Genomic DNA, 13405 nt, shown 5'->3' on the forward strand with positions numbered 1-13405 from the left:
GTCAGGTCGTTTGGTGTGTCACACCGCATGATAGAGGACACTAACCTCGCTGGTTCTGCGGTGTAATCACTGAAGCCGCAGTGGACTCGAGGCAAGCTAAGGCGCTAGATTCGACACCCCACCCTCCCAAATGCCGCCGCCGCCGTGTGCGGGGAGGACCGATTCAATGCTTCAACCACCTCATCCACCACCACTACCTGCTGGTAAAAGGGCAGAAATTTACAGCGAGATTTGACGCTAAGGTAAGATAGCTTCACCATTACCTTAGGTTGTATATGTCCGCGGCTGATCTGGCCCATCAATCGCTAGAATCGTCGGCCGGCGTCAAGCTCCTCGGACACTCCAACACATGCAGCCTGGGAGTACGTGGTTGAGCTTGTAGCCCCCGGCGAAAATAACGGCTGAACCGATGACTTGGCAATTCTTGACACCATCCTCTAGTACGTTGAGTCCAAGATATTCTATCCAAGGTACCACCACCACAAAAAAAAAAGCTTGGCCATGCGTGTCGTATACTGAACTAAGGTACCTGACCTGCCTCCCTCAGACGGCTCCTCCGATTGAGGGGGAGGAAGCTGCTCGCCTCGTAGTCCGATATACCGCGTCTTAGCTGGCTCGGGACCGTGTTAGTTGCTGTGCTCAGCGATGGCAAAGGTTTACCAGCAGCGTTCCATTGACTGATGCTATACGGTCCCATGTCTTGCCTCTACACAGACTCCAACAAGAGAGACGGGGCAGTCTTAAGCATACCACGATTGAATCGAGGGGGCAGTATCTCAATCTCACTAGACAATCTTTTCACGGTGTCGATTGAGTCTCTGCTCATGTTCTGTAACCGTGACCTCTAATTGATATCGCCTCGTATCCAATTGAACCTGAACCTGAACCATCGTGAAGTCGCTAATCCCACTCAACAACGCAGACTGAGCGAATGCCCTTACCTCAGCAGCAAGCAATTGGCACAGCTACTTATAGACTAAACCAAGCATCCAAATCCAACGTCCACCACACGCTCGACAAAGCATCGCTATGTATGTTCAACGATAAGTACGGATCTCCATGCGGTACTAACAGCACCTCTCTCTCCACTCAAAAGGCCCCATCAGCTCCAGCTCCAGCCAGCTGCACCCCCCCCCCCCCCCCCCCCCCCCCCCCCCCCCCCCCCCCCCCCCCCCCCCCCCCCCCCCCCCCCCCCCCCCCCCCCCCCCCCCCCCCCCCCCCCCCCCCCCCCCCCCCCCCCCCCCCCCCCCCCCCCCCCCTCCAAAACCTTGCCCCTCCAACCCCTCACCTCCCAAATCCAGATAGCTACCCCCTCCAAGCTCCATCTCCCTCTCCCTCTCAACATCCTTCCAAGCATCATCACCACACGCAACTCGAAAGCTCCCCTCGAAGCAATTGCCCTCCATAAAACTACCTCCGACATCACACATACCTACCCACCTCACCAAGAAGCCCAACATGGTCTACACCCTCACCGTCCACCTCCACGCAAACGACCACCCGGACTCGGTCGAACGCATAAAGGCAAAGCTCATCGAGGCCTCGCGCGTCTACTCAAAGGACCGCGAGACCGTCAGCTGGTTCGTCATGCAGGACGTCCACGACCCCAGGTCCTTTACCATTGTTGAGCGCTTCGAGACGGAATATGTAAGGATCCCCACGCATACACACACACATACACCAACTTGGAAAAGCCTCGCAACGCCAGCACTCCCTCCCTCCCTTCACTTTCAGTGTCCTATGCTTGACAGATTCGCTGATCCGTTATCCTCCCCCCGTGCAGAGCCAAAAGTACCACCTCGAGAACCCTTACTGGAAGACCTTTGATCCCTATGTTGTGCCATTGCTCGACCGCCCCATGGACCTGAGAAGACACGAGGAGCTGGATACTTCCAAGGACGTTGTCGTGCCCCAGTAAGGTAGACCACGTGACTAGATAATTCAGATTATTGCTCCAAAAAAAACCACAACCTCTTGATAACCAGTGCCCTGTCACACATACACGTACATGTAGATGTATCATTGGAGGATTGGGGCAGCAGACCATGTTGAGGGTAGAGAACACGACGATACTGACACGCCACCAATCTTATTTACCACCATTTACACATGCACAAACAATGGGTGGGAAATAGTGTTACTTGATTTAACGATTTGTATTAGGTCTATCAACGCACTAGGGTATACCCCTCCTCTCTCGCTCCAACTCGATCACAGTAATTACCGATGAAGTTCATCGTACAATTTTAAACATAGAGAAAGATGAATTTCGTGGGCACAAGTCCACGTCTCCTCCGGTCTCAATAGGGGCCAGATTCAACAGGCCCAGGGAGATCATCCCGCGGAGTCGACGGAGCATTGTAACGGCGCATGCAGCGTCGTAGTCAAGCCCGACTCTGCCAAGAGATTCCTCTTTACTGCGACTTCTCGTGCTGGGTGGAGACACGCTGCAGGGAGACGACTGATGAAACGGTTAGCCGCTGTTCTGTAACAAGACACATACTGTGGGGTAGATTGGGGGATATAAAACTTACCAAAGTCCTCGAGCGAGCGCTGCTTCTGGTTACCCTTGGGGGACTTGCCGTGCATCAGGTTGTCGAAACCGGTGCTGTCCTGGAGCATGTAGTATACACCAGCGCAGACGCAGAAGACACCGAATGAGAAAATCCAGATACGGACGACGGCAACAATGGAGGTCTGCTGACCACCCTCGAAGAAACCCCAGATACAGAAGCAGGTGGCAAGGATATCGACGACCAAGATGGCGCCAGACAGCTGCCACGAGGGGATAGAGGACCAGAAGGGACCGTTGGCACGGGTGATGAAGATGAGCCAGTTCTCGGTAAGGGAGACCTCAAGGAAGACAACCTCGTCGAGGTTACCGAAGTTCTGGATGATACCACCGTTGGGGTGGGCGTACATGGTGGTGACAGTGATCCAGGTACCGACGGCAAGGACAATACCGAGGAGGACGGACATACCCCAGAGCTTGGGCAGGTTCCACTTGACGGGGGACTTGGAGAAGGGGGCGTTGTCGTAGGCAATGGCCAGGGTAGCGATATCAGCGAAAATGGCAATGAAGACAACCAACTCAATGTTCAGGGAACGGTTGAGAATGGCAATCCACAGACCAAGGTAGATCTCCAAGTGGATGGACAGGGCGATACGGTAGACGACGTAGGCGTACATGCGGTGGAAAATCTGGCGGGAAGTCTTGAGGGCGTCGATGATGGCACCAAGACCGGGGGCAAGGAAGACAATGTCGGCAGCGGAGCGGGCGGCGTCGGAGGCACCCTCGACGGCGATACCAGTGTCGGCCTTCTTCAGCGAGGGAGCATCGTTGACACCGTCACCAGTCATGGCAACAAGGTAGCCACGCTGCTGAAGAATCTCGACGACGTTGTACTTGTGCTGGGGGAAGACCTCGGCGAAACCATCGGCAGCCTCAACGAAGTCGTAGACCTCGGAACCGGGCATGTCACCACCGCCACCGAGACCGAGACGCTCAGCGTTGTAGATGTTGGTGCCGAGACCGAGCTGGCGAGAAGTCTCACGGGCGATACCGACGGCGTCACCAGTCAACATCTTGATGGACAGACCGAGAGACTTGGCCTCGTTAACAGTGCGGGCAGTGTCGTGGCGAGGGGGGTCAGAGCAGGGCATGATTCCGAGAATCTCCCAGGCACCGTGGTCACCACGCTTGCGGGCAACACCGAGAGAGCGGAAGCCACGGGTGGCGAACTCAGCAACCTTGTTCTTGTAGGCCTGGTCAATCTCCTCGGGGATCTCGTGGTCCTGCTCGACGGTCTTGAGGACGAAAAGGGGAGCACCCTTGACGCAGGTAATGCGCTCACCAGCGGGGGACTCGACGAGGGCGGTGACCTTCTTGGAGACGGGGTCGAAGGGGAAGAACTCAATGACCTTGTACTTGGACAGGACAGACTTGGCGCGGGGGTAGTAGCGGAGCGACTTCAAGAAAGCCTTGTCGATGGCGTCCATACCCTTCTTCTTGCGGGAAGCGGCCAAGCAAGCAGTAAGCATGAGGTCCTCGGGATCAACACCGGCGACGGTGTAGGGCTCGGCAAGAGAGAGCTTGTTCTTGGTGAGGGTACCGGTCTTGTCAGAGCAGAGAATCTCGACACCAGCCAGGGACTCAATGGCGGACAGCTTCTGGACAATGGCCTTCTTCTTGGCAAGGTAAGCAGCACCGACAGCCATGGTGGTGGTGACGACGGCGGGAAGACCGACGGGAACACCGATAATGGTAATGGCGAGGGTGAAGCGAAGGATGTCGACAATGCCGTTGGAGCGGTAGAAGGAAGAAACCCAGACGATAAGCAGAGTGAAGATGACAAGGACCAACAGAATGGTACCAATGCCGTTCAACACCTCAGTGAAGTGACCAGATCCAGCGGAGGCAGCGTTGACAAGGGCGGCAGCGCGACCGACGAAGGTGTTGTCACCAGTGGCGGTAACGATGACGAAGGCCTCACCACGCTTGACAGCGGAAGAAGCGTAGCAGTTGTCGTTGCGGTGCTTGTCGACGGCGAGGGACTCACCAGTGATGGCGGACTGATCGACCTGGAGGAAAGCATCCTCGGTGACAATGCGACCATCAGCGGGGATAATGGTACCCTCCTCAACCTGGAGGATATCACCGGGAACGACTTCGGGGGCCTCAACCTCCTTGAGGGTGCCGTCACGGAGAACGACAGCCTTGAGAGCGAGAGTCTTCTTGAGTTCGGCAACAATCTGTAGTGGGGGCAATTAGCAATGTCATCTCGGGGCACCCTTGGCAACGCGTGCCAGTGGTGTGGGGCGGTGTTGACTTACAGATCCGGCCTGGAATTCCTGAACGAAACCGACGGCGGCGTTAAGCAGCAAAAGACCGCAAATGACACCGAAATCGACCCAATCCTCAAGACCAGCAGCCAGGACGGCGGCAGCCTCCATGACGAATTGAATGGGACCAACGAAGAACATGAAGAACTTCAGGATAAGGTTCTCCTTCTGCTCAGCCATCTCGTTGCGACCCCACTTGCGGCGGCGGTTGATGACCTCCTGCTCAGTCAGACCGAGACGAGTGTCAGTCTGGAGCTGCTCCTCAGGAACAACACGGCCCATGCCAGGGGATCCTTCATCTGTTGGGACGTTAGCAAGCCGTCAATTGAGATATTAGGGAGGTGAGAGAGCATCTATTCTACAGGAGCAATGGCAAGCGCCATCGTCTGCCTGTAATACAGGTGCTTATCTCGAGCCTGAGACGTACCCTCTTCTTCCTCGTCGACGTGACCGTCCTGGGACTCAAGGTCCTCAATCAGGGCGTCAATGTCCTCATCGTCCTCCTCGTCCTCGACCTTGGGGTTGGCGGCCGGGGGCGCATCAACGGGGCGTTCCTTCTCATCGAACTTGTGGCTCTCAATGGGCGTGCTGAGAGCAGGGGCCGCGGCGGCGTGTGAGTCGGCCATTGCGGTTGCAGTGAGACAGACGAGCTCTGCTCAAGCTTATTATGCGCGAATAGGTTGGTTTTGTTGTCGCGGATAGGAATTGATAGGTAAGATAAGTCCGAGGGAAACGGCGAGGTACTGCTTGTGCTTCTTCGTAGGGCGGGCCTAGGAATACTGAATTGGTTGAGATCGCAGGGTAGCGCGTAGGAAAAGGTGATGAGGGGGAGAGTGGAGAGATGGAGGAGAGAGGTTTGAGCACCACACGAATGTGAAGGGCAATCTATATAGGCAGCCTTCGTGGGTGATGGAGGAAAGAGAAGGGGAAGAGGCGTCCCGATGAAGGCGGGTGGAAGCTTCGCTACTTAAGAGAAACGAGCCGTGGGTAGGAGAGAGGCAGACACGAGCGGCAGGAGCAGAAGCAGCAGCAGCAACATCCAAAGCAAAGCAAGAACCAGACCAGACCAGAAAGAGGCGACCACTGACGGGGACGTGGGTGTGGATGCAGGCTCAAGTGTGGGCGTGGATAAACGTGGGCATGGGCGTGGGCCGTGGATCATGGATGGGCGTGGGACGGGTGAGGGCGTGGAGCGAGTGAGCGAGCTATCCGGCCGACTGCACTTTCCTACCTTGCGACCCAGAAGTTGAGAGAGAGAGGGAAAAAGCCAATCCATCCCAATCGGGATCCCCACTACGTGCCCGCAAGCGACGGTATTAGTCCGCCCACGGCAACAGCGTGCGAGAAAGAGAGCCCAGAGAGAAGCGAGGAAAGAGCGGCGCGACATGGACGGCGACAGCGGTAGCGACGCGGCAAGGAAGGTAAGGTCGGGACAGACATACGTACCTACCTTATCCGTAGAGGCAAGAGCATCCTGCCTTTCTTTCTCCCGTCTTCAAGGCCGGGCAGTCGTCACAGGCTCCAATGGTTACTCACCCAATTACTTACCTTGGCTGCTTGGGCCGGGTTCCTAAAGGTTACCTTACCTCATCTCTTACCTCACCTTACTCACCACAAGAGAATGTCTGCGGTTTCGCCCCAGCAGATATCCGTACGGGGGAGCTATTCGTAAGGTAACCTTTAGGTGAAGTGAGGTAAGGGAAAACAGGACCTCACTCACAACGGTGCAAGGAAGGTGAGGTATGGTCCAGGTTCAAGTCTGGCAAGGTACCTTTTCACGCTTGGCGAGGTCGCGGAGAAAGCAACAATAGCTGGAGAAGCTACCAGCATCGGGATCCATTGATCGGTTCATGGTACCTTGCGGCCCCAGTACTCTCCCATATTCGTGACTGCCCCCCCCCCCCCCCCAGCACTGAGCAGCAAGCGGCAACAGCAACAACAACAGAGAAACAAGAACAACAGTAAGGTACCGGGTTCGTGAGAGGAAAGGCACTCCAGTCAACCTTACAATTACATGGGCCGCCCCTACGGATACAACACGGTAAGAACGAGGATATGCGCTGGAGTGGACAGGGCCAGAACCGGACGATGTCAGGATCCATTATTCAACCTGGCCCGAGAGGAGGACCCATTGAAAAATCATCCATCCTTACCCCGTATGGACGATGGGCGATACTTTGCGCTGGAGCTATCAGAATAAAGTATTGGAGTACATTGGGCTGGGGGGGCAAGATACAAGGAATGCCCACAGTACGAATTGGGTTTGACCTCGACGGTATCCGTACGATTGGAGAAAATGTGCACAGCATATTTGGGATACGGCGGCAATTGGGGCGAGCAATGGGGGAAAATGGCCGCAAGCAGACGAGAGAATTTCCCATGTGTGACGCGCAGGGCGATTGATGAGTGAGATTTATGAGCGCAAGAAAAAAAAAAGCAAGTTTGGCACCAACACGGACCATTAGCCAAGCCAGCGTAATCTTGTGCAACACCACTTATTACGGAGTACCTCATGCCAATCGACTTCGTCGAAGGCCTGAGCCTAAGCCTGAAGACTTCTCAGTTGAATGACATTGAACTTTGCTTCCTTTGCGCGTCGCACTGCACCGCAGTCTCTTCCCAATCTGCTGAGCCATTGAGGTGCGGTGCGGTTACGCGGATGGGATGGCACATGAGCAAAGCTCTCAAGAGACAGAAGCTGGGACGTGCAAACACACCACAGACAGCCCTGGGATCCCTGCGTAGACACTCGCATCCTCCTTTGGATGAGCTCAGTGTTGTTGCTCTCCCACACACACAAGCCAGTACAGATAACAGTGCGAAAACAAGGTGCACAATGTAATCTCGCAAGTAAACAAAGTACAGTGCCCCACATGGACTCGCCGGGCTACGGTTCCCAGGACCAGGTATCGTGCAGGTTTCCCAGGTGCAGACATGGGGGGAAGGCAGGTACCTGGGTAGAAGAAGTGGGCTGCAGGTGCAGCGTGTGGCCCAGATGTGGGAGCGAAGTGGAGACCTCTCAAAGTGGGAAGGTGGCCCAATTTTCGTTTTTTTTTTTTCCTCTTCCTTCCTCTGCGTTGACTAAGGCGCACTGGGCGAATTGGCTTCCTGCGCTACCACTTTTTTTTTTCCCTCGTTCCATCTCACTCATTGATCTGGCTCTTCCACGCCCCCCGCCAATCCGAGCTTCGTCACTGGCTCGCTGACCATCGGTGATACCTCGCTCACCAACCGTGGATAGCAGAGCACCATACCTGCGTAGCAAGCAGAAAAGGTGTGCATGCCTTAGAAGTTTAGCACCACCTTTCCGCGGGCTTGTGGGGTCGCCGACATGTCGGGCAGGGTCAGAACCGCACATCCACACATCAGGCCAGGACGTCAGGTACGTACAACCTTACACATCGCTACCTTGTCCATGTGGTACCTTGTTCTGGGCTGACTATCAAGATGCCGCGAAACCTAAGCGCATTTGTAGGTAATCCTCAGGTAAGTTCGTCTTCGTCGCCCCGTACCCGTTGACATCTGCTCATCCGTACCATTGCCTGCTTGCTGCTTCACTATTGGATTGCCCGATTGCTGAGTGCTTTTTTTTCTTTCCTTCCAAAGGGTGCTTCCGCTTCGTTTCCTTCCTGGGGTCTCCGAAGCCGCCCAGACATTGGCCAAATAGGAACAGAGGCTTGCGCGATTTTTCGAGCCGTTCCATGGCATCAAATGACGACACTGCTTCCCAGGGGCCAAACACGACAACGACAGGCGAGCCGCGACAGACAGACAGGCCGGGCATGGACCGTGGACATCCATGGATTACAGTATGGCAGTCGTCGTCTTCGTCGTCGTCGTCGTCGGCTCTTGGTCTGTCTCGGGTTCGCCTGATGGAGCGTGCGCCGCGCTCCCCCTACCCTTTTCCACTCTTCATTGCCGCTGTACGACTTGCGTGAACCGCATGAGCTTGGACGCTGCCGTCGAATCTTCCTGATGGATGGGTGGATGAAAGGACGATAACGCTGGCGGTCAGCACATACGAGTACACTACAACAACAAGTCCGGATACAACCGGCGCATGTCTCTTTCTTTTTTCAACGGCCATTAAGTGCCTCACCCGGGTCGAATGGAACAAGACGACGCCAATAGGCGCAATGGACTGCTTCCAAGTCCCACGAGAATGGTTACGCCCGGCGGTCGCGGATTGAAGTTTTTTTTCTCCGTGTAATTGCAGTGGCACTCTCACCACGCGCATCAGTCATCAAGCCACGGCGGATAACATGCCGCACTTCCAACGCGGCCTGCTAGCACTGATCAGTGAAGTGAAGGAGTGGACGAGTACGTACAAATTGTGCAAGATCAAACAATTAGAGTACGTATCTTCCCTGACTAGGTATTATCGACATGGGATATTGCACACCCCCACACAGTTCCCAACGCTCAGCAACAGCACGGCCCTTTTTCTCTATCGTCCAGCACTCCAAGGCAAGTGGATCACAACAAGCTTTTGGCCCTCCAAATTTCGCTGCCAGTCATGAGCTTCGACGTTGGGGGACCTACCCTGCTGTTCGCGATTGAGCTTTGACGGGCTTTCTGCTCTGGGGAGGGGGCTGGGGACAACCGTCACCAACCCTGCGAGGTTGTTGCCAATCGACCAATCAAATTGCTATCAGGAAACGGCCCTTTCAAACTTTTCCCCCCCATGCTCGGCGTTGCCAGTTTCTCGTAAGCACCGTATGTGCACTGTCTCGGCGTCATACCTACTCTTTTCTTTCATCGTTCTTCTTCCAAATGGCAGTTGCGACTGAGCCGGACTGGATTGGCAAGTGGTGACTGCCTCGTTCTTTCCAAGACAGGGCCATGGAGTCAGGGACGGTGATGCGAGGCAAGTACCTACCTTACTAAGGTGAGGGTATGTAAAAGTATGGTAAGGCAGGCGTGGCAGGCACGGGTAAGGCGGCTTCCCAGGGCAGGTTGCTTGTACCGCCGGATGCGATACGTACCGGCCGAACCTCACCCATCTCAATCTGTCATCGTTTTGATTTTCCTTTTCTCGCCCGATGGAATGCATCAATCATCAGGCATCTTGTTCTGCAACGAGACGAAAGCGCGTACCTGTGCAAGCAGCAGCAGTCAGCGGCACTCGCATTCCTCGCCATCCAACCAGAGAGGTTGCCTCTTCTGAATTCGGCACTTCGGCCAATGCCCTTGAACGCTAGATGTGACGGGCATCCCGTCCCTTCTCGGGACATTTTCAGTGCCAGCAGCACCATGAGAGACACCAGAGCAGTCCAGGTCTCGAAGATACAGACGCTGTTCGAGGCTCTCTAGTCCCCGGCATCCGGACATGCGTGCAGACAACTCACGCACTTGGAACTTGACGGATACCTTTTCCACCTCGCAAACTTGCCAGACATGCAGCTTTTGCAAGCTACCCGCCGCTATCATCCCGCCCTACTGCAACACTCTTGTAATTTGCATTAGGCTTCTGGAGCGGCTAATCCGCAACGACTTGGTCTTGTCTACATCCGTGCTAGGGCAATCGTCGGCAGCACCACTCGTCCCGCTAACATCTCCCGCCCTTCACACAGGTCAATCCGTCAAATCGGGTCCTCCTCATTAACACGTCCACTCTTGAGCCTGAATCACTCTTTTGCCGTTGATACTGGGCGACACAGACGTAGTATTCCACGAAAAATACGCGTGTCAGTGCCCGGAGGCTGTCGAAGGCTGTTTGACGGATACGAAAAGCATCGAACTGCGACTTACATATCGCTCAGCCAGGCCCTGTCGCATTTCCCCAAAGTTCCAATAGAAATACCTGACGGACACCTTGGTGATCCAGTATGGGGAAGCTAGCTACGGGTGCGGTGTGGTGCGTATCCGTACAGTGCCCCCCATCGAGCCGCCTACCTTACCGTCTCTCACACTCACTCTCTCTCTCTCCACACAACAAGTACCTACCGTGGCTCCATGGCAGCGCAACCCTGCTGTGATGCTGGGAGAAGAACATCAATGACCGCCTCCGTTCTCCAGTCTAAAGAGCTCGAGGGACCTCAAGGGCCTCCAGGGCCAGAGACTGCAACTTTGTCTGGCTGAATAGGTTCAGGCTCATGACGGAGACATACGGTATTTAGAAGCTCTGTACAATCTAGGTCCGGCAGCGAGACGGCAATATGTTTTACTGTGCGAAGTGCAGACACCGAATAATTTGGTTCACGATCCTGTCACCTTCTAAGCCGGCGGAGAATAGTCTCAAAGAGCTAGTACGACTTATCCACGTTGTGTTCGCGACAGCCAGGTACACACTCCGAGAGGGATATCCACTGTTCACCGCACGTCGCCTGCTTACAGGGACTCCGATGTTGGCGGCAGAATAAACCTTCGCTGAATGTTTCTTTGCAGCATGTTTGTCGGTCCTTAGGCACACGGACCCTACGGATACTCGACTGACAGAATTGCCCTGTGCTGAGCTATCGCGAACCAGAAACGATACCGGTGGCCGGGTCGGGATTGCACTGATCTTACTGCTCCAATTCCTAATCCGAGGCTGACCGCCGGCGCGCTGGCGCACGACTGATCCATCACGAAGGGTTCGACGCCTCTACGTCATAGCGAATGGGGCGGCTCCCGTCAGATGGTCTTCTCTTACTCAGTGACCCTCGCCGTTCCGGCCGATCCGTTACCGCTCATCGCTTTCGCACCGACCTCCGATCGTGGCAGGTCGCAGAGTGGCTAATTGACGCCTCTTGCTCGACCTCGCCAGTGCTCGCCTTCGCCTCTCTCGCCATCGCGGGAATTGACGTGCTGACCTAAGCTTGCTGGATGTTACCCCCAAGCTGATCGACGCTACAAGGGTTTCTCCGTACGAGGCGCGCTCTCGCCAAAAACCAGTTCTCGTTGGCGTTGGAGCTTGGGATCGGAGCCGTGTCGGTCAGTGTTCGGTCTCGCCGTCGAAGAGGCCGGGGGATCCATAATGTACAAAGCGGTCGGTGGCCTTGGCCATTTTGCCTTCCAAACTCAAGACATCCCGAACCGCCTGGCCGTTTCCTCGCCCGGCTGCCAGCCACGGTGCCACGCAAAGGGTGGTGGCCCAGCTCCTAGAGAAGTTCGCCGATACTGTAATCTCTCACCGAGATTCAAGCACGGTCTGCCCGGCTTCTTCCACCATCCCAGCCTGCCAGGTCTTACCACGGGCGACGCCCGGGCCTACCTGAAGCCCGGGTGTTTGGTCCTGTCCTTGGGCCGGATGACAGAACCTGTCGGGCAACCTGGACGGCTGGAGCCTGGAGAAAACTCGCGCTCGGCTGGCCAAAGCTCGCCATTCAATATTGTCCTCGTGAGCTCCCCGTGGAGACTGGAGACTCTCGGCGCTCACTCACCGTCTTTGTGTTCTTGGTCGTGACTCTTAGCAAAGAGGCATGCTGAGCCGCCCACGATGAGCCATTTCAAACCTTGCTATCGTATTGGACAGTTCGATACCTCGCCCATCGTTGATCTGGGCCATCTTGGGGCACGCCGCATCTCTGCACCACTACCCACCATTACAGTCCTCGGAAATGGCCCCGGTTACCCCCTCCCGTAATCGTCCATCGAATCGCCCGTACAGATACACCTGCACTGTGCCTCCACTCCCGCTTTCTGTCGAGTGCGGGGATTTGACGGCCCTGATTCTCCCGCGCTTGCTACCATCCTAACGTGCCTAAAGCCTCATTCTGCTGCCGTTTAAGTCTACATTCCCCCCCTTCCGAGTCAGTCGGTTCTGGCAAAGTTGGAGAAGGATGGGGGGTCCTGCAACGAATCGACGCCTCCAGTGTCTTGGCCGTCGATGACATGCGCCTTTTTTACCCCAATGTCGCCTCGTTTGGCAGCTCTAAGACAAGGCCATTTCCATGTATAGTTGATCCTTCTTGGCTCACGAGTACAGCCCGCAATCTTCCGCTGAGCTGTGTGAGGTCAAGACTCAAAAGATTGAGCGAGAAAAGGACCAACGGAATCGGGGTGTCCATGCTCACGGCATCGTCGCATCAATTCCATCTTGGAGGGGAAAGGTTGAACCCAAAGTCTTGGCCAGCGGCCTGGGACCTTGGCGGTTCTCTACCAACTAAACTCCAAAAACCAGTGCTAGTATTCATACGAGCCTCACATTTGGCAGCTCCCACTTGAGCTCTATCTCTTTTCTTCTTCGCAGTCCGGATAGACAGTCTACTAGTCACGCCAGCGTACGAACTATGATTTCACGAATTCGTTTGCACGTAAGACGATGCAGGGATTGGCCACAACAAACGGTCGGTCGAGCTGGGGCACGAATCCCGACTCAACTGCCAAACTATCGGCTATGGGTACTCGCGACGCCGCCTCCCCCAGCGCTCGGCATACTGAAAGCCGCTCCACGTCGCGCATCCCCTAGGCTCTAGGAGTCTAGGGTCTCGACCAGAATTTCGTAGTGAGACTTCTGGACCCAGACTCGGCCGTGTAGCTTGCTGTTTGGGTGATGTGTTCCTATCGATCCATGGCCTGTGGGTGACAAGACCATCCATCCGTCTCCGGAGCCGATGGGCTTGTCAGCGGGGATTACTAT

General features: G+C 55.4%; 3 protein-coding genes across 3 annotated transcripts; 2 read left to right on the forward strand and 1 right to left on the reverse strand.

Moving 5' to 3' along the window:
- Positions 1–1458: 1458 nt before the first annotated feature.
- Positions 1459–1918, forward strand: CABS01_09465 (uncharacterized protein; the record flags this gene model as incomplete). Its single annotated transcript, XM_060542822.1, has 2 exons — positions 1459–1647; positions 1784–1918. 2 exons carry the CDS (start codon positions 1459–1461, stop codon positions 1916–1918), a joined length of 324 nt encoding a protein of 107 aa, XP_060400038.1.
- A 496-nt stretch (positions 1919–2414) lies between these two features.
- On the reverse strand, positions 2415–5468 carry CABS01_09466 (plasma-membrane proton-efflux P-type ATPase; the record flags this gene model as incomplete). Its single annotated transcript, XM_060542823.1, has 4 exons — positions 2415–2461; positions 2535–4752; positions 4834–5141; positions 5270–5468. The coding sequence occupies 4 exons, from the start codon at positions 5466–5468 to the stop codon at positions 2415–2417; spliced, it is 2772 nt and encodes a 923-aa protein (XP_060400039.1).
- A 6332-nt stretch (positions 5469–11800) lies between these two features.
- CABS01_09467 (uncharacterized protein) lies at positions 11801–12409 on the forward strand (the record flags this gene model as incomplete). Its single annotated transcript, XM_060542824.1, has 2 exons — positions 11801–12163; positions 12242–12409. 2 exons carry the CDS (start codon positions 11801–11803, stop codon positions 12407–12409), a joined length of 531 nt encoding a protein of 176 aa, XP_060400040.1.
- Positions 12410–13405: the final 996 nt, after the last annotated feature.

Source organism: Colletotrichum abscissum, assembly GCF_030869225.1.
Source record: "Colletotrichum abscissum strain IMI 504890 chromosome Unknown Scaffold_23.1, whole genome shotgun sequence".
NCBI lineage: Eukaryota > Fungi > Ascomycota > Sordariomycetes > Glomerellales > Glomerellaceae > Colletotrichum > Colletotrichum abscissum.